The sequence below is a fragment of the Triturus cristatus genome, chromosome 4_2, assembly GCF_964204655.1.
Source record: "Triturus cristatus chromosome 4_2, aTriCri1.1, whole genome shotgun sequence".
NCBI lineage: Eukaryota > Metazoa > Chordata > Amphibia > Caudata > Salamandridae > Triturus > Triturus cristatus.
In genome coordinates this window covers 87587407-87608187 of record NC_140586.1, presented here as the reverse complement: position 1 = coordinate 87608187, position 20781 = coordinate 87587407, and the positions used below count along the sequence as shown (strand labels likewise).

At 47.9% G+C, this 20781-nt stretch overlaps 1 protein-coding gene across 1 annotated transcript in view; it reads left to right on the top strand.

Moving 5' to 3' along the window:
• LOC146833056 (potassium channel subfamily T member 2-like) overlaps window positions 1–20781 on the top strand; it is a 783113-nt gene that overhangs the window by 286633 nt on the left and 475699 nt on the right. The window contains exon 12 of the mRNA XM_085599884.1: window positions 13321–13457. Coding sequence (XP_085456010.1) covers window positions 13321–13457 — 137 coding nt within the window. The remainder of the gene's footprint in view (window positions 1–13320; window positions 13458–20781) is intronic.

Below are 20781 nucleotides of genomic sequence, written 5' to 3'. Positions count from 1 at the left end.
GCGATGCTGCAGCGGTGACACCCTTTGCGAGATGCGACGACAACAGCTCCGATGGCGGCACGCTTCTCCTTCTTCAGTCGCGCTTCCAGCTCCTTGCGACACGCAGTCCCTCAGAAGGCCCAACAGCAGCAGCAGGCACTTCCAAAGAACTCTGGGGAGCTGGGGGGTAAAGTCCACTGGTCCTGGGACTTCGTTCAGGGGGCAAGCTCAGCACAAGCCCTTGGAGATCTTTTAAGCACAAATTGAAATAAAGTCTTTGTAGTCTTTCTCCTCTCCTTTCAGCAGCAAGGCAACCACTGCAGGCCAATCCCCCAGGTCAGGGACAGTACTCCTCCTTACAGCTTTCCCGGTTCCTTCTCCTCAGGAAGAGGTTCTTCTTGTCAAGCAGGATCTAATTTCTTGGGAGCAGGGTCCCAATACGTATACCCCTAATTCCTTTGTTCCTCTGGGGTAGAGGGGCCTTTGCCCAGTCCAAACCAGTTCTTGAGCACTTTGTTGACATGACTCTGCCTTTCTATTCAGGGTGCAGGGCAGAGACATCAGCCGCTCCACAGGAGGTGGAGCCAGCATTGTGGTGGCAGAGCACAGCCCTATTCAGAGTCCAGGTGCACTCCTCCCACCCATCTGGATGTCAATCTCTCTATTCACCACCAGGCTACCTAGCCCTGCCCCTCTGGGTTTCCCCAGCCCTGTCACTCACACAAACCAGACAGCAGATACACATCACACAGAGGCGGGCTGGAATGGTTAGACAAGCAAAGGACAACTTTGTAAAAGTGGTATTTGCAAACACAGAATATTAAAATAAACTTTACTAAAAGATGTATTTTATTATTCTGAGTTCAGGCATACTAAACTCGATTTTCTACCATGTTCCCTGGGTCTGTTAGGATCATAGGATGTACCAATTCTAACAGCCCATTCTGGCCTATGGAGAACAGGTAGCCTTACAATAGTGAAAAACGAAAATGGCTGTAATTCACTATTAGGACATGCCACACACATCAGGGCTTGTCCTACCTTATGCTTACAATGCACCCTGCCCTTGGGCCTACCATAGGGGTGACTAATATGAAGTTAAAGGAAGGTTTAGGGACTGGGAAGTGGGTGCACTTGCCCAGTCAGCATGACAGTACCAGACTGCACGCAGGTTCTGCAATGGCAGACCTTAGACACATTTTACTAGGCCGCTTCCGTGGGTGCCACAACCAGTGCTGCAAGCCCACCAGCAGCATTTGTATATACAAGCCCTGATCACTCCTGGTGCACTTTACTGGGGTCTGACAGTAAACCAAATAAGCCAATCATGGAATCCAACTAACATATACATTTTAAATAGGGAGCACTTGCACTGTGGCACTGGTTGGCAGTGGCACAGTGCCTGAGCAGCTAACACCAGCAAAACACATGGGGCACAGCGACAAAGAGTGGAAAGGAGACTCACGCCAGGGTGCCAGGTCTAACCCGTCTCCACTCAGATCTTGAGGGCCTGGTTCATTGTTCGCATGAACTGTTCTACCTCTCCATTCGCCCGGGGCCACTGCGGTGTGATCTTCCGGTGACGGATGCCTCTGGAGGTGAGGTACTCTTGGAACTCTCTTCCCTGGAACGGCGGCCCGTTATCTGACCTAATCTCCGCAGGTAGTCACATCATGGCGAAGGCGTGCTAGAGGGCAGTCATGACGTGGTGAAACGCTGTTGATGACACTACCTCCACCACCGGAAACTTCAAGTGAGAGTCATTGAGCACCAGAGTGCTCCGTCTGTCCGGAAATGACTCAAAGTCGAGGCACACTTTGGACCATGGCTCCAGGCATGGATGTTGCAGGCATGGCATGTGCGGACGACTTCCTCAACCAGGGAGTCCATCCCTGGGAACCAGACTTTACTCCTCAGCCTAGCTTTGAGGTTCCTTAATGACCTTGATGCGCTAGACGGACCACTTCTTCTTGAAGGCTCCTCTGAATCACCAGGGTGGTTCCTCACAATATAACTCCATGAAGGCCCTCGCTGAGTTCGCTCTGAACTCTCCACACCTGTTGTCGGAACAGCTTTTCTTCCGCAGTCAAGGAGCTGATATCATCTAGGAAGTGACGCCAGTTCCTGTTAGCCAACGTGATCTTGACCTTGGCAAGGCATTCATCTGACTGTGGCCCTCCTAACATCTTCCAACGTGAGGGTGACTGGGCATGCTTCGAGGGAGACCATCCGGACCAGCTCTTCGGTGTAGTCTTCGTCGACCAGCGCATTGGACGGCACTGGCGGGCTAGGGTGCCGCGATAAGAAGTCGGCAGGGTTGTTGACCCCTGGACGGAAGATTACTTCAAAATGATAGGCCTGCGGCTGAACTGCCCACCTCTCGATCCGGGGAGGGGCGAGCCGAGATGTGCCAGCGAAGAGAGGAACCAGAGGTTTGTGGTCCGTGACCACCCGGAATCCATGGCCGTATAAGTAAAGATGGAAGTGCTGGCCATCCCGAGGAAGCTCCAGACTTCGGTGGCTGATGTGGGTCTCTGGGCAGAACGTATGGCCTCCGCTTTCTTTGGGTCAGTGCGCAGCCCTTCCCTGGAGAAGATATACCCAAAGAAGTCCACCGACTGCTGATAAAATGAGCACTTGGATCTGTGAAGGGTGAATCCTTTGTCTGCTAGCCGTTGAAGGGTGGCTCGGTGGTGTACGTGGTGTTCTTCCAGCGTCTTGGAGAATACGAGAATGTCATCACTCAAGTTTATTACAACCTGCAGTCCTGTGAGAGTCTATCTTATTGCGTTTTGGAACACCTCCGCGGCGGATGATACGCCGAAGCTCAATCTCTTGTAGCGCCGCAGTCCTACATGTGTGGAGAATGTTGTGATGTTCCTACTGTCGGGGTGGAGCTCCAGCTGATGATAGCCGGCATTGGTGCCGTTCAGGTCAGCCACGATATCATCCATCGTTGGTGTGAGGTGACGTTCCCTCTTCATGGCCTTGATTGGTAGGCGCATGTCAACACAGAGTCAAATGGCTCCTGGTTGTTTTGGTTTTGGGGCTATAACCAACGGGGACACCAACGGTGTGGGGCCGACACCTTCTCTATCACCCCCAGGTCTTCCAACTTCTTCAGCTCTTCCTCCACTTGCGGTCGTAAGTGGAATGGCACCCGCCGATGCCTCAGGGCCATGGGCCGGACCGTCGGATCGAAGTGCAGCTTGAACGTCTACCCCTTCAGGCAGCTGAGGCCCTCGAACAGCATGGGAAAGTCTCTGAGCATCTCTCGAGCATGGAGATTATGCACCTGGTTTGCAAAGAACACTAGCTCCAGATCCTCCGCCGTGTGGCAACTGAGGAGGATGCCTCGTTTTCCCTCAGTGACATGGAATTTTGTGTTGAGACGATGGCCCTCGCTGGCAATTTCGACTTCCATGACTCCTCGTAGAGGAAACGGCTCGTTCCCATCATATGTGTATATCCTTGCCTTGGATGGCGATAACTTCTCATACTGGTCACTGTCCATCACGTTTACTGATGCTCCGGTGTCTATGAGGGATTTCACGGGAGATCCTCCTACAGTGACAGTGCACAAAGGCGGTGGTCGGCGCCCTGTCCCTTCCTGGCCGACAAACAATATGAAGAAGACATAGTCATCATCAGCACCCATGCCGAACCCAGGTGGGGTGTTGTCTCTTTGTTCTGCTGGGTCTTCCAGCGTCAGCTGCCTTACCGCCGTCGAGAGTCCGCGTGAGCCGGGGGTGTTGCTCATTCCACTTCCGCTCCTGCAGACCTTTGCAAAATGGTTACGTTTTCCACACTGGGAGCATGTTTTTCCTCTCGCGAAACACTTCCCTGCCGGAGGGTGATCGAAACTGCAGTTGCCGCACGTATTTTTCTGGGGAGGCCTTGTGGACCCACGTGGTTGAGTCAGTCATCTCCGAATCGCGTCCACTCTCTCTTCTTTGACCACCAGCGGCTGTGGCGTTGCAACCTGTGGTGTGGGCCGGTTGAGGGCCGCTTCCATCTCGTCTGCACCCATGTTGGACAGCTCGTGGGACCTGGCGAGCACAAGGATCTCATCGAGACTGATGCCCGGCTGGCGCAGTATCAGGCGGTGCAGTGTCACTGAACGACATCCCTGGATGACTTGCGCCCTAATTTCCTCCCTCTGGTCAGGCAGCGTGCAGGAGCTCGCCAGCTTCCGTGATGGGCGTAGAAAACGTCTATGGTCTCAGCCTCCCCTTGATGTGCTTGTCTGAGTTTGAATCGTTCAAAGTCTGGGTTTATTTGGGGGTCATAATGTCTGTTTAAGGCCGCCACGCCTCCGTTGTAGTCCTCATCCGGTCCGGTGTTGGGTAATGTCTCAAACAACTCGTATAACTCAGCACCTCCATAGCACATGAGGAGCGACCTCTTTACCCTTCCGTCGGTCTCCCGCACACCCACAAAGTAATGGTCCAGGCGGCCGATCCAGGACTTCCAGCGGCCTGCAGCAGTGGCGGGATCTGATAGATCACTGAATGGCAGTAGGGGAGCAGCCATGGCCTGACCAGGCCGAGGATGATCCGGTACAGTTGCTTGCGGTGGCTGCGGCACCACAGGTGCATTACCCCCTCCATCTGCGTTCTGCACACTCATAATGGATTGCTAGCGTAGTACGCTAATCCCTGGGGCGGGCACAGCAAGGCAGGCGTGGTGGCGCAGGAGTGACTACCCGTAGGCAGGTGCAGAGCGTGAGACAGTGTCACAAATGCCTCTTCACTGTTGTAGGTCAGGCAGGAGGTGCTGGTGAGCGCGCCAGGCAGGTAAATCGTGTGCTGGCTTGGCAGGTTGCAGGCTGGCATGTGAGCAGTGCTGAGCAGATTTTGAAGGTGAGGGGCCACGCAGAAGCAGCAAGCGTGATTATGCGCAGGGTCTGGTGTGGGCACTGGCAAGCTGATGGTCCCAGCGAGAGACGAATGCATGCGAGAGGGCCACACTCGCGTGGGCTCCGGTGCTTACCAGCTACACTGCCTGCGCGGGGGACGCTCTTCTCGGACCTGCCGGCTGCGAGCTCTACCACATGACCGCGGGAGCATGGCGCACGGCAGGCCTCGCAGGTGTAGGGGCGTAGACTCGACCACACCAGTGTGGGAGCAGCGTGTCTGGTGCACGTGCAGACACGCATCCAACAGGGCCGGTCTCCCCTTCAGAACACCGCCACTGATGTCATCTTCTATTCCGCCGCAGCCGCCACGTGACCAAGGTGTCGGGCGGGGGACCAGGCGCCACGGGGTGGGCACCTGCTGACGAGGTGCACGCGGCGTGACCTTCCCCACAGAGCGGCAGCTGTTGGGCGGGGTGGGCACCCGCTGCGGTGATGGGCCGGCCGGCTGCCTATGCTCCGCGGGGTTTCTTCCTTGGCAGGGCACGCCGCGGCCACAGCACCGGGATCAAGCAGGGTGAGTTGGGCACTGCAGAGGCGTGGATGGGATCCGCCTCGTCGCCACTGTGGTATCCTACTATGCAGAGATACTCAGGACGTGTGGTGGGCCGTGGGCCTGTGCAGGAGGCAAATGATGGACACCAACACTCTGATTTATTACTGAGCCAAGACCCCGAGCGGTTGAGAGCTCCTTTATTTAAACCCTCGGGCGAGCCCGCCCTCGGGGTGCGTGCATGCGGGTGCAGCTTGGATCGACGGGCCGGCTGGCTCGGTCACTACACCCTCGAGTTGTGGCCTTACTTGCAGCTGATAGGGTACTACTCACTGTCCGAACAGTACCGGTATTTACTTTGAAATAGGATCGCAGTTCTTCCGACAGATGATCTAGAAAGCTGTAGGCTGTGAGGAGTCGGGCATTGAGGGCGACACTGCTCCGGTACTCCAAATTGGAGAAACAGGGGAGAGTTGTCTGAGATACCCCAGGGCAATGTATTAGAAGCTGAGATGGAAGGTACATCCATGGCGGGAAGGAATATGTGGTCGATTCGTGATATGGTTTTTAGAGCCACAGACGTGTGGGTATATGCCCGCTTCTGGGAATGCCATGTTGGCCAAGTATTCGATAGACCCAGAGTCCATCCAAGAGACCAAGGTTCTCGATAGCTCGAGCCGACTATGGGATGGCGGCCGTAACATCTATATCAGAATTCGGTGCAGCATTAAATTTTCCCTCAATCAGAACAGTGTAGGGTAGTGCAGCAATCACTTAAATGAGGTCCCTGAAGGTTTGATTAAATAGGTGGGGGGGTGTAAACACTAAGTCAATTGTTGGATTTCCCTTACAGAGTCCCTGTTACCCCAATGTATTGGACCTGGGTGCCATGGATAATCTTGATGACTGCCAGGGGAAAGTGTTTGTGAAGTAGTATGGCTGTTTCCTCTGGACCCCTTACTGACACCGGAGTGGTAGGCCCTGTCATACTCGAATCTGCATAGAAACAGACATTGTGTGCCCAGAAGGTGAGTTTCCTGCAACACCCGGTTGGTGGCGTTTATGGAATTTGAGGACTGCAGTACGCTAGAACAATCTAGGAGATCGTTCACATTCATGGAAATGAGACTAAAGGCACTCATGAGGTGGTTATGGGAAATTAGGTGGTGACGGAAGGAGCACCCATTCAGATTGTGACTGGTGGTGCAAAACATGTGGGAGCAATCCCATCAAACAATATGAAAACAAACATGATCAAAAGCCCCAAACGCCCCCCACGTTAACACCCCCCCCACGCTTCCACCCCAGAAGCATGTGTGACCCGACTCCCTTTAACAAGGTAAGATTAGTACATAAGAGTATTTGAAGTAGACCTCCTCCTATGAAGGGTCAAATCGACATAAATAGAACAGGCCCTGACCCAGGGCCATGATTAAAACGAAACCTGCATTAAGTACTACGCTGAACCCCCAAAAGAGCCACTCTAGCCGGTATAAAGCAGGTGTCCAGCGGGGTGGCTGCACGCGTGCCAAGAACCTCAAGGCACCGATGCAGGAGGCTTTAATTTGAAGAGTAGGTCCAAAGGAAAGGCTTCTCGAATGGCCAGTGGAGCCCCCACTTTCCAGTCACTGTCGCTCTGCAGACTTCGGTCCTCCGCGGCGCCATGCATTACTGAGTCGAGAGGGAGGAGGAAGCAGCAAGGGAGAGCGCAGGCCACCACTGCAGGATCTCATTGCGAGTTACAACCGACCGCTGTAGCAAGCGGGCTGGGTCCAGAGCGGGCTGGGTCCAGGGCAGGCCGCGTCTGCCACGTGACCACACTCTGACCCCCAAATGACATGTGGAGGGTCCCAAAAGGACCTTTTATCAGCGATTGGCAGGCTACAACATGGACAGCAGGTTGAGGCAACCATTTCGGGACTCTGGGACATGGTCCACATTGAGATGCATTGAGAGCCTGTTTTTGGTGAACACAAAAAGGAGCACATATAAAGGGTGGTGACAGATTTTATCACAATTTAAATCATTTGTTGGTGCTACTAGTCTCATTTTAGGAATTATAGTGTATTTTAAGGTAATTTTACCCTGTATAAAATTCTGATCCTCCGCTTGGATTTGATAAACCATGTCAGAGAGAACTGTTTTCTCTCATGATTTTCTAATAGATTTTAAGTAAGGTGCTCCGGAAGCTAAAACAAGAGCATCATTTCTATAAATTCACACCATCTACATCAGCTTTGAGAATAAAGTCTGACATACTAAGTAAAACATTTACTTCCAGCAGCAGCGGCCTGTCACACACATGCCAACAGACCCATTTGAGGCGGGAGACTCATGTTTTTTTAATAGACTTTATTTTAGCTGTCTCTTGTCTAAAATTGCCTTTGTTTCAGCGTATGCCAATGCTTAAAAATGAAGCATCCATTTCTTTTCAAAATCTCCCTATTTGTAGTTTCTAATTGTTGGCATGTATGCTGTTAGTATATTTCCCAGTGTACTACTGCAGCCTTCAACAGTTTTGTAATAAACAACCAGAGCTCTAAGATTCTTATTTCTGACAAACGTGTGGCATACCTCAAGCATAATTATGACACATTTTCTATGAGTTCTCAAATATCTTCCTCATTCATTTTAGCAAAACATTCTGCCATGCAGACTGAAACGTACTTTCAACACCAGCAGCATCACCCAAGTGTAGCCTAAATATAGCAGCCCAATGGTAGAAGCGGGCAAAACAGTTAAATAACTTATGCAACAAATAATGAGGTGATCAATTGGATAAAAAAGTAGCAACTTGTTCAAAGTCCTTTTTTGCTAATTGAGAACTCGAAAAATATATCCTAATTTTAGATTTTTGGAGCACTAACCGTAATTTCTATGAGAAAAAAGAACCCCATTATTTTGCTCATTTGTAAAGGAAATGCTTTTGGTTCACCAGCTTTGATTCTATCAAGATGACTTCAAGTGTGCCAGGCGGGAGGGGTAGTGGCAGCCCAATGCACCACGTAGGGCAGGCAGGAGGGGCAGTTACATAACCATACATTATGGAGGGCGGGGGGGGGGGCAGGGGCAGCAAGCCAACCATGCAGGACAGGCAAGAGAAGTTGTGGCAGCACAACAGGCCATGACAGGCTGGAGGGATGGGACAGCGGCATACCAACAGACCATGGAGAGGGCATGAGGGATGGATATAGGGGTAAGGGCATCGGGAACAGAGGGCGGGGGCAGTAGTAGTAAGCTGACCATGAAGGGCAGGTGAAAGGGGCAGTGGCAGCATAATGAACCATGCAGGGCAAGTTGGAAGGGGCATGGCAGTACAGCGGACCATGGGGAGCTGGAGGGAGGGGCAGTGGCAACACAACAAACTATGGAGGGGTGAGAGACGGGCAGGTGCATGGAATTGGATAATGGAGGGCTAGGGCGAGTGGACAAGGGCAGCAAGCTGACCACACAGGGCCCGGTGGGAGGGGCACTGTTAGTACACCAGACCATGCATGGCAGGCGGGGGAACAGTGGCAGCACACCAGACCATGGAGAGCAGGCGGGAGGGAGTGGAGACATGGAGGCAAGGGTAGCACGCTGACCACTCAGGGCAGGGAGGAGAGGCAGTGGCAGCACAATGGACCATGAAGAGCAGGGTGAAGAGGCTAGGACCCACACATGGACAAAGGAGGGTAGGGACAAGGGGGGCAGGGGCAGAAGCAGCAAGCTGATCATGCAGACAGGCACGGGTGGCAGTAGAAGCACAACGTATCTTCAGGGGCAGCAGGGAGGGAATAGGGGCATGCACACAGACTAGTATAAGTGGGAGGAGGGCAGGGGTAGAGGCAGCAGGTAAGAGGGTTAGTGGCAGCACCACGAGCCATGTATGACAGGTGGGGGGGCAGGGGCATGCACAAAGGACCACTGAGTGCAAAAAGGAGGCGTTGGTGCTGGACTCAGACAACAGAGGCAAGGGCAGTAACCTGACCACACAGGGAGGGCAGGAGAGGCTGTGGCAGCACAACAGACCATGCAGGGCAGGCAGGAGGAGCTTAGTGGGCCATGGAGGGAAGGAGGGAGGAGGCCAGGGCACATACATGGACAGTGTAGGGCAAGGGGAACAGGGCAGGGGCAGCAAGTTAACCACACAGGACAGGCTGGAGGGGCAGTGGCAACACAACACATCATGCAGGGCAGGCAGGAGGGGCAGTAGCAGTTCAGTGGGCCATGGAGGGAAGGAGGGAGGGGGCCAGGGCACGTACATGGACAATGTAGGGCGAGCAGACTCTGGCAACGTGGGGCAAGGGCAGCAAGTTAACCATAGACCTCCCTGTAAAATGGGCCTCCCTGGTCTATTATACTGCCTGCATGGGCAGTGACAGTAACGTGGACCACGGAGGTTCAGGGGGTGGTAGGCAGAGGCAAGTAGGCAGAGGCAAGCAAACAGAGAGTGAAGGACCAGGAGGAGGGGGATAGTTGCTGGGGCACCAAGCAGGCCGGCATGGGAAGTAAGCTGTCCACAGGATCTGGCAGGATGGGGCTGGGGCAGGCAGATAGTAAACGGTGGACAGTCAAAAGTGGGATGAAGAATCCACTCTCTCTGCTCATCCAAGCGTCATTAGATGACCAGTGCCCTGCTACACACCAGTGCATAGTTATTCCCTTAGAGGCCAATCCCTCTAGACACACAAGGCTCATTAGGTGGTTAACACAGCCTTTGCTCTCTGCACAGAGAGCTCACTCCCACCAGACACCCAAGCCCCATTAGTTGATTAAATCCCTGCTATGCACAGCCTTTACCCTGTGCACAGCACTTAAAGGAGAGCCCACTCCTTCCAGACACCCATGCCCATTAGGTGACTAAACTCCTACTATGGACAGCCTTCTCCCTGCGTATACATCTTCACAGAGAGCACACTCGTCACACAACCAACCCTTTGGGGCCAAACCACTATTACACATAACCTTCACTCTGTGCAGAGCTCTTGACAGAAACTCCACAATCTTCAAACATCCAAGCCTCATTAGCAGGGCAAGCATATTGCTAAAAAATGCACTTATTAACAGTAAAAATATATAGAAACTTTGCTCTGTATGAAGCTTGCTAAATACCTTTCAGTGTGATAAGTGTATAGCAAACTCTCAGACTCACTGAATGATGTCATCAGTGATGTAATCAATTATGTCATTGAGCATGTCATGAGGGATGTAACCTGTAAGGTCATAAGTAGTATTTAGCGGGGGTACAAGTTAAAGTTGGCTCCCTGAATCATAACTGACAAATTTCAGTTCTTTTTTTGGTTTTAAGTGTTAGTTTTCAACTAATTTCAACACCTAACTATAACGTTACTTTAACCTCTGTTTTTTTCCAATGAATTTCCAAGGTTTTTTAACGTAAGACAAAAACAATGGTTACAGTGACGTTAATGAATGAATGGTAATTAATGCCTTACTTTACATTAAACGACCTTTGAAATTCACTGGAAAACCAAAGGTCAAAGTGACACTATAGTTAGGTGAAAAGGTCAAGTAAAAAATACCAATTTTAAACAACAAATAAACGTGGAATTCACCAGTTATAGTAAACTGAAGTAACTTTTAACTTGCGCACTTACCATGCATAATTATGTCATTATTTATGTAATTTCAAATGTCAACAGTGATATTATCAATGTTATAGAACATGTCATGAGTGATGTCATATGTGAAGTTATAAGCTGTTCATGACAAGTGCGCAAATTAAGTTTCAGTAATATGTGACTGGTGGTTGTAAGTTGGGTGAAATGAACAAACCTGCCACTACACACAGTATGAGAAGTTGGATCTGTTTCCAGAATCACCCAAGTTCGGTTGTGAGAGCATTTGTCTGTTTGAGAGAGAATTTACCTGTAAAAATGTTCGTTGTGAAAATATCCAGCAGAAGTAGGATTTCAGATTTTTTTAATTTCTGGACACCTACATTTAATGAATGTTTTTATTAATGCTCATACTTAGTAAAGTTAAAAACAAATAGTTCTAAAGAAAACAAACTTCACTTCAACAACACATATGCAATATTTGGCATTGCCTAAGTTCATATTACAATGAACAGTATCTATCCAACTTTGACTAGCCTTTTCGTTAATAATCCATTACTAAACATTTTGCAAAATAGAATCCATTTTTGAAATAGTAGTAGATATAAGATAGATAGAGAATTTATTTCAATACTTTGTTGCTAGAATGCTATGGAATTTCTTGTGACTTAATATTGCTAGATATTTTTATTTGTGTTAGAATCAAATTAAAAGTACATTAATTAGGAAAGGTACATTTCTGTCCATGGACTACATCATTATTGTCATGCTATTCAAGCAAGATGGAGAAAATTGGTCAGTCATTTTTAAACCTCATGTTTCACTAAAATGTCAAAGTTCAGGAATGGAAGAGTTTAAGTGTCTTAAAAGCACATCATCTTGAAAAAGCACAAATAATAGAATAAGGGGTTGATCAGCAGAAAGGTAGAGCTCAAGCTGCTTGTTTTTTAAAGTCTGTGGCATAAAATGATATGTATACTCAAATGCTAACATTTTACAGCTCAGGCAGGAATACAGAAGTCAAGCTAAATCCCTAGTGTATGCTTTGCCTTAATGTAATCTGTAAACTACACAGGTTCAGGGCTACCCTGCCCTCAGGTTGTCTAGGGAAGGACTTTTCCCCTGCCTCCATAAGTAGCTCTTTCGTGCAAAGCGAGAAGGTCTCTCTCTGCCCTAGCTTGCTAAGAGAGATGTTGCAAGATTTGGGAAACGTTGACCAACTTATTTCAAAGCTGGTAGACTTTTTCTGAAGTTGCCAAAAGCTGTGACTTTTTCGTTCACACAAATTTGCTCTGGCAAAATAAAAAGCTCCATATTTGTTTTTTTATGTATAATATTTACCTCTTAGAAAATCTGACACTTGTCTTTAACCTATACATAACTTTAAATCCTAGGAAACGTCCCTTTTAATTCATCATTTAAACCTTTATATATTATTTAATACATGTGTTGCATTTTTGATTTGTAATGCAATTTTTTTAAAACATGCTAACAACTTTTGTAACTTTCACCAGATTTGGACCCGGCTACAAAAATGGTAACAGTTCCTTTTGGAAGAAGATTATGTTTATTTAAAAACTTAATAAAGCACTTTTTTAACATAGATTTAAATAAAAGATAATTGTTCAAGCGTTTTGAAAGGTAAGAGTTTAATGAAAGATCACATTGTTTTTCCAAATATATTCCTTTGGCATTTAATTTGGCCGAATTATATTTTAACAGGGGACTATTGTCAAAGTATCAGTTTGAGTTATAAATGGCACATTAAGTAAACCTTTTCTAATATTATAGGGTTGTAAATCGCGTAAACTATTACGCACAAGAAACAATCGGCATATTCATGGCGAGAACCTTTAGAGGACGACATAAGAGTATTTGTTTTTATCCATGGTGCCCTTCATGAAAGCAGCTGGATGAAATTTTAGAAAAGAAAGATGAGCATTTCTGGGGAGGAATAAATGAAGTGCTTTGATACAAACACTCCTTCTGTAAGAAATGAAGCACTAGTGTAAAATAAGAGTATTATTTCAGCTGGAAACTGATATCTCAGTGAGCAGAGTACCGTCTGCAAATACCTCTTTCGAAACTGTGTGTCAATGGATAGAATCCTGGTTAACTAGCTCAGGGGGTTCATGCACCTTCTGCTAACAGAAAGTCTGGGTGTAATCTGCAAGTTCACATGTCTGAAACCTGCCTGGGTGTACTCCTCAACCCTTCATCCTTCTGTGGTCATTAATCCTTGAGGTAGGTTATTCAAAAATCTGCTGTTTCAGACGTTTGCAGCACATTAAAGTCTGTGAAGCTGTACCAAGACAGCCATTGCTAGAGATTTTTTTATATATTTGTTTAATGTGTCCTGTTTCTTCCATGCCCAGGATTACTACGTTGTGATTCTCTGCCCCACGGAGATGGACCTTCAGGTGCGCAGAGTGCTGCAGATCCCGCTGTGGTCACAGCGCGTCATCTACCTCCAGGGGTCGGCACTGAAGGACCAAGACCTCATGAGGGCAAAGTGAGCTCATGACTTTAACTCTTACAGGGGGACTAGTGCCAGGCACGGGGTAGCTGATAAGGAAAATACCCTATCTTGAGTACTCATGCTACCTTCCTATCAAAACAATACCATAGGATTAATGTTTTCATCAGAAATTGAAATCAAAGGGTCAGTTTTCTGTTTTTTTATCAAAGCAGTATCATGTGAGTAGTGACCGCACTCTTAAACAGAACTAGGTTAATAGAATCCTCTCATAAATAATCACTGTCCATAAAACTACTCTTCACATAAAAATACAATGTATAAACAGCACATGAATCTCGAACAGAACCTCTAAACATTGCCCTCAGACTGTGGACAGCACCCACACTGCAGGACAGAGCTCACAACTACTACTGACGCACTATGTGTTCATTTCCTTTGGAGGACGAACACAATGATCTAACTATGCAGATATGTTTTTAATAGGCTATGTTCAGGGCCACTTGAATTATGCGACAGGGGAGGACCAAATTATGCTGCAGGGTTGACTAAATTATGCGGCAGGAAAAGGCAAATTATGCTGCATAGCGCAGGAAATTTTGTGATCGTTTTATTTGATTTTGTACTTTTTTTTACACATGGTGGCACCGTTTGTGCACAGATTTCATCTCTTTAGTACTAGTTTAACAATCCAACACAGCAGTAAGCAACTGAAAGTTGTCCATTTTTTTAAAGTAACTTTTTATCCGTTTGAGATAGAAACAAAATTGTTGCAAATCCATAATGATGCGAAAAACACCACAGCAGCAGAACTGCATATGCACAGTGAGCCTGGCTATGTACCACCACTGTTTCCTGTTCTTCATATGACCAGGTGTCACCACTGTATGCACAGACTGATTCCCTCTGTGAGTCAAGGGAATCTACTCTGGTGGTGCAGGCAGAGACTGGTGTCACTGGGAAGCTGCCCTCTGATATTTGACCTATAACCCAGAAGTATTCCCAAATGTCCATATAATTACTCAAAAAACACTTTGTTGTCCCTACAATTACTAACTGAGGTGTATCCACCAGCCTGGACACCACGTGACCCAGGTAAATCTCAAAACAGCCCTCCTTCCCTCCCTCTCCACCCCCCATTATGACCCTCACCACACAAGAGGCCATAAAAGGGATGCACATCAGCAGAACTTCCTGAAATCCCAGAGCACCAGGGATTGAGGTCTTGACCACTGGAAGAAAAGGTTTGATTTGTATAGTGGAATAAGAAAGGGTAATTGGATTGATGAAGATTACTGGTAAGTAATCAGAGCATTATCTCCTCGCGCCTTCCTTATCCTGCTCCTTACTAATTGACAAAGCAAAGCAGTAAATTCACAACTCAATTCACAAACAACCTTGAAACAATACAAGATTTACCAGATAAAAGAATACGGTATCATCAGATGTGCATATGTTCAGGCCTTCTGCCCCCTCTGCCATGCTTTCCGCAACCCCTAACCCCTTCCCGTACCTTTTCCCACCTCCCTCTTCCCCCACCCCACCCCTTACCTTCTCTTCCTAACGTTTCTCCTTCCCATCCTTTCTTCCTGTGCCTCTGCAGCCCTGCCCACCGCTCCAGCACGCCTACCCCTTTCTATGACCCACTTAATGGCAGTTGCTTCGGACCCCATAGAGCAAGTGCCTAGGCCCAGCTCCCACTTACCTGTGACCAGTCTTCCAACCGATCAGGGCCCTTTCAGACCCAGCTCTTTTGTTTCGAGGCTCCAGCCTTGCTCTTTCTGCTCCCTCTGTTCTGCTGTCCGCTTTAGGTCATCTCCTTTTTGTTCTTTCTCTTTTAGCCGATACTTTGGCCTTTGCCAAAGCTCTTTCATCCTTCTTCGACTTTTGCTCATTCACTTCACATTTTTGGTCAATGTTTCACCCGTTTTTCTGGTTGCTTTTTCTTTGATCCCTTTTGCCTTTGTCTTCTTTTCACTTGTTTTTCTCACTCTTTGTCTACCATTTTTCTACTTGCTTTATCTTTCGCCCCTTTTGCCTTGTGTTCTTTTCACTCGTTTTTTGTCCATCTTTCACCCATTTTTCTGCTTCCTTTCTCTTTCACCCCTTGTGCCTTGTGCTCTTTAACTCGTTTTTGTTAATCTTTTCACCCATACTTGCTTTCTCTTTCACCCCTTGTGCCTTGTGCTCTTTTCACTTGTCTTCTGTCAATCTTTCACATATTTTTCTGCCTGCTTTCTCTTTCACCCCATGTGTTTGTTTTACCTTTCCACTCATTTTCTTGTGCCTTTTTCATCTGTGTAAGGCCTTCCACTCCCTGCAGTGCTCCCCGCAATGCCTCACATGTGCCTTTTCCCGCCTCCCCTACTCCTTACCTGCTCTTCCTGCCATGTCTCCATCACGCCTCTTCTTCCCGCACCTCTGCAGTACACCCCTATACCCTCGTAGGACCTATTTAATGGTGGCTGGTGTGCGTCTGCACTGCTCGTGCACCAAAGGCACACCAGAGGCAGACCTGTATGCACCCGTCCAAGCTTAGACCGTACCTAGTGCCACAAACCCTGGTCCAATCACCCCTGAGCAATACTCAGCAGCACGCCTTCGATAGCTCAACCCTCAATACATCTCCTTCCGCTGTTGTCACTCTGTGCCACACTCCATGGTAGGAGCGTTACTCCAGTATTGTAACTTTCATAGATTCCCATAGCTTGTATCATTCCCCATCGTCGGAATGGGAGTCTCGGTGAATTAAAAAATACCATAGCAGTAGGTTCAAAAGAGAAGAAAAGAGACCAACATAATGCAACAACCAATCAGATTAGCCGCACCCCATAGAACCCTCCTGAGAGAACCTCAGAGCCTCAGATTTTCGTAGCCGTTGTTGTAACAGTATAACGAAACATGCTGAAGGCTGAGCTTTCCCAGGGGAGGAGGGTGGGCGCATGGGAATCTATGAAAGTTACCAATACTGGAGAACCAAAGTTACAGGTAAGTAACTTGTTTTCTTACACCAGTATTGGAACTTTCATAGATTCCCATAGCTTGTATCAGAGTAGCTAGCAGTCAGAAGCACATTTGCGGGCTACAAAATTGTACAACAGGACTTCCTTCACAAGCCAGGAGGAGGTCTCACAATCATCTACATAGACTCTGTCAAGTGTTCAATGTCCACAGAGAGCTTCACCCCATTCATGGAACATCAGCACTTCCAGCTGCACATCTCCAAACAGTTCACCCTGAACGGAATCCTCAATAACCGACCATTGAAACTGTGAGCTAGCTTCACCAACCTCATCACGGACTTCATCACCCCTCTCATCATCGACTCCAAAGCCTTCATATTCCTCTGCGACCCCAACTTCTTCTTAGAAGATAGAACTGACCCCTGCTCCACAGCACTCCTTGAACACCTGAAAAACATCCCAGCTCGTCACAGAACCAACACACATCACAGGACTCGCACTGGATTCCATCTTCACCACAGTGATGGCATCAAGTATAACTCCACCTCACTGCTCACATGGACCGACCACTCCATCATCCACTTCTAAATCAACACACTGCAACCCACCGTCAACCTGCCCAGCCACTGTTGGGGAAAGATCTCAGAAGTAGACTAGCTCGCACCCATCAAACCAAACAAGCAAAGAGTTACCAGCAAGCAGGCCAGCTGGTACTCAAAGGAAACTTCGGGACTCCAAACAACACTGCAAACAGCCAGGGAGAAAATGAAGAGCCACCCACAAAACCATCAACAGAACCACCTACAAAGCTGCTCTCAGACACTACCACCAGCAACTGAGAGACACTAAGAAAAGAGCGCAAGCTGAATTCATCGAAGGGAGCTTCAACAGCTTCAAGGATATCTTCTCAATCGTCAAGGACTTCACCACAACTTCGGCATCCAACAACAGCTTCATCCCCTCTCAAGAACTCTGCTAAGACCTGTCAAACATCTTCCACAGCAGAATCCCAAAGATCTACAGCAGCTTCACAGACCAACCAGACCCCAGCGATCTCATCGCAAACCTGCCCATCACCAACCAAGACGCCACCTGACCAAATGGAAAACTCCCATCAGAGAAGATACAGCGATGATCATGCAGACCATCCACTAAGGAACCCCAACAGACCTATGCCCTCACTACATCAACAACCTTGGACCACCACCCACATCATCAACACCTCCCTCACATCCACCACATTCCCAGAAGACTGGAAGCATGCAGTGGTTAATATACTCCTCAAGAAGCCATAGGCCAACCCAAGCCAACCAAGCAACTTCTCTCATCTCCCTGCTCCCCTGCCCAGCCAAAGTGATAAAGAGGGCCATCAACAAGCAACTCACAACCCACTTCGGACACCACCAACTACTGGACAACATTCAATGAGGATTCAGAAAAAGACACAGCACCGTAACAGCACTTATCACACTCACCAACTACATTCGTACCATCCTGGACTGAGGAGAAACAGTGACACTCATCCTGGTTGAACTCTCTGCAGCATTCAGCACTGTCTCCTACAACACATTAATTTAAAGACTCCACAAGTGCAGAATCCAAGGACCTGCACTCAGCTAGATCTGATACTTTCTCACGGGAAGAACCCAAAAAGTCAGACTGCCACCCTTCACATCGGAGACCAAGAGCTTGATCAGCAGAGTCCCCCAAGGATCATTTCTAAGCCCTACCCTGTTCAAAATCTATATGACTCCGCTCACCAGCATTATCCGATCCCAAGGCATCACCTTCATCTACGCCAACAGAGGATCTCACTTATTCTCCTACACTACACCCAACACATGGAACAACCTCCCACAGCACATCAGATCCTCCTCCTCAGTTATGGAGTTCCGCAAGAAGCTGAAGACCTGGCTCTTCGCATAACTCCACAGGGACCACATGCCTACACAGTGCTCAAGCACCTGGATAACCTCACTGGTGTTTAGTGAGCTATACTAATTGACATCACATAACATCCGATGCAATGCAGATGGGAAAACAGCTGCAGGTAACTGAACCACCAGGCAGAGACCACTGAGTACCCACAACTCATTCTTCACAGTAGAGAACGGGGGGAGCAGCCAAAAAAAGGCTGACTGGCACAGCTGAGCAGAGGGCCAGTCTTGCCATGGCCAACCTAGGCAGAACAGAGGTATCCACCTCAAGCCTAGTATGGGAAAAGGAAAACTGTGGAGAATCAACCAAAGAAACGAAAAAGCCTGAACACGAAGTAACTGGCCATCAACATGAACAAAGGAAAGCCACAAAGAGAAAGCCAGACCCAACACCTAGGTGTCCTGACAAAAGATCCAAGGAAGACAACAGCCAAGACCAGATCCAGGATGAAGCACAGATCAACCCATAGTCTTAGAAGTGAGGCCTACAAAGAGGCAGTCTTCACTATATGTCCTGACATAGCTGTAATACTACTGCACTGGGTAAGAGAGCCAAATAAGTGCATCAACAAGAAGATTGTTCATTAGAAACCCAAACAAAACCATCTGATGGCTTGAGAACATACAAGGGTACACAATGATAAGGCATGGTGGAAACAAACTAGAGGCAGGATCCTCACAACTTCACCAAAACCACGCCCTCAGCGAGACCAGGGGACAAACCTGTCTGAAAGAAAGATGGGCAAACAGCAGCCAATCAACCACGGAATCAACCCGCTGCAGCAGAACAAGCAAAAGCGCTTATGAATGAACTCGCCAACATTTGCTCATCCACTCAGCTAAGAGAAGGACAGCTGAAGGTAAGAGCAAAGAATAGAACAGTGCCACCCTCCACTAGTCTCCTCAGCCTAACCGAGGAGAAGGGAAAGAGCAGAAGTGCAACTCCAGTACAAAAAGTATCATAAAAGGCAGACTGAGGGTAGTCAACCTCAAGCATGACAGAAAAAACAAACCAGTACTGCAGGTAAAACATGAGGAAAATAATAGAAAAGAAATGCTAGGTAACAGTGCCTGGATCAGCCAGGATCACATGGCACAGTCTGCAGGAGCAAGCACAAAACATAGGAAGAACTGCTGATATCTACCCCTATCATCAAACTTTGTGTGGGGAGGTGTCTAAGGAGAGTGGAGAGGAGTGGAATAAGGACTGTTTTGGTTTTAGCTAGGTCACAAGATGCCTACGGGGAGGTGAACGCAGCTGTAGTAATAAGGACAGGGACAAGGAAGTGTTGAGGAGCTGAACACATTGCCAGCATCCTGTTATGGCACTCCATCAGCCACGTGGATGTGTACATTCAAAACACATTGTTGAGTTGTGGAGGGTCAAGAACCCATCAACCGTCGCACTATCTAGAGTGAAGTTTAGTGGTACTATCCCAGGACCTTGAGCCGCTCGGCCTGCCAGCTGTCCTTTTGACAAGCCTGCTTGGTTCCATTTACCTTTTCTGACCTGCTGCATCTTTTGAAGATGTTGTTAAAAACCTTGTCTGCTGCAGGCTTCACATACTGGTCCTCTCAAACACAAGCCGCAGTAAAGTTACCTTCTGTGGATGGAGACCTCTCTGCGCATCGAACCCTCCACCTGTGATCAGTGCCCCGTGGCCCTGTCTATCATTACCTCGCTTTAGACAGCAATCCTTGTTCTTAGAGGTCTCAAGCTGTCCCTGGCACTTCACAAAGAGGATAGTTTACCTGTGGGTAAGCAGTCACTGGCTCGCTGCTTGATAGCATTTGCTTCCACCTGGAAGAGCAAAGAGATCTAGGTGCACTACGCTAGCACTAAGCAGAAATGCATTGCAATTGGTGGTTTTCTCAAAATAGGTTAAACTATATTCATTTAATTATGAATATACTGATTTAAAATAATAGAAATTCACACACAGAATACCATTTCTGAACCCCCTCAGGAATTAATCGTTGAAGTTGCAACAATTAGGAGTCAAAGAGATAAAAAATGTTCTTTGAAAGAATCTGAGGACACATTTCCATCTCCACATTGTTTGAATTCGAGTCCAGGGCCTGTCAGCTCGTCCCCACAAATACTTCCTGCTCCCCAAAGATTGACTGCCCTGATCTACCTCTTGTAATTTAGACCCCTCCTGATGAATGGATTGGTATTAAGTTCTGCCTTTCTTAAAAAATAAGCAGCCATTTGCCCAGCTCTACCCTTTTACTAGCTGTTCCTGTGTAAATCCCTTTAACAAGCAATAAAAAAAACACATGGCAGTAGTGGTGTGCAAAGGTTTAGTGTGTGAACAATATTTTGCAGAGTACCCAACTATTGGTCTTCACATAGGTCACGGAGTTTCATAGTTTTCCTTCATCTACACCTCGCAATAGCTTTTCCTGTACTTGGCGTTGTCCTTGTAACAGGTGGCTCGTAAGAATTTTGGATGCAAG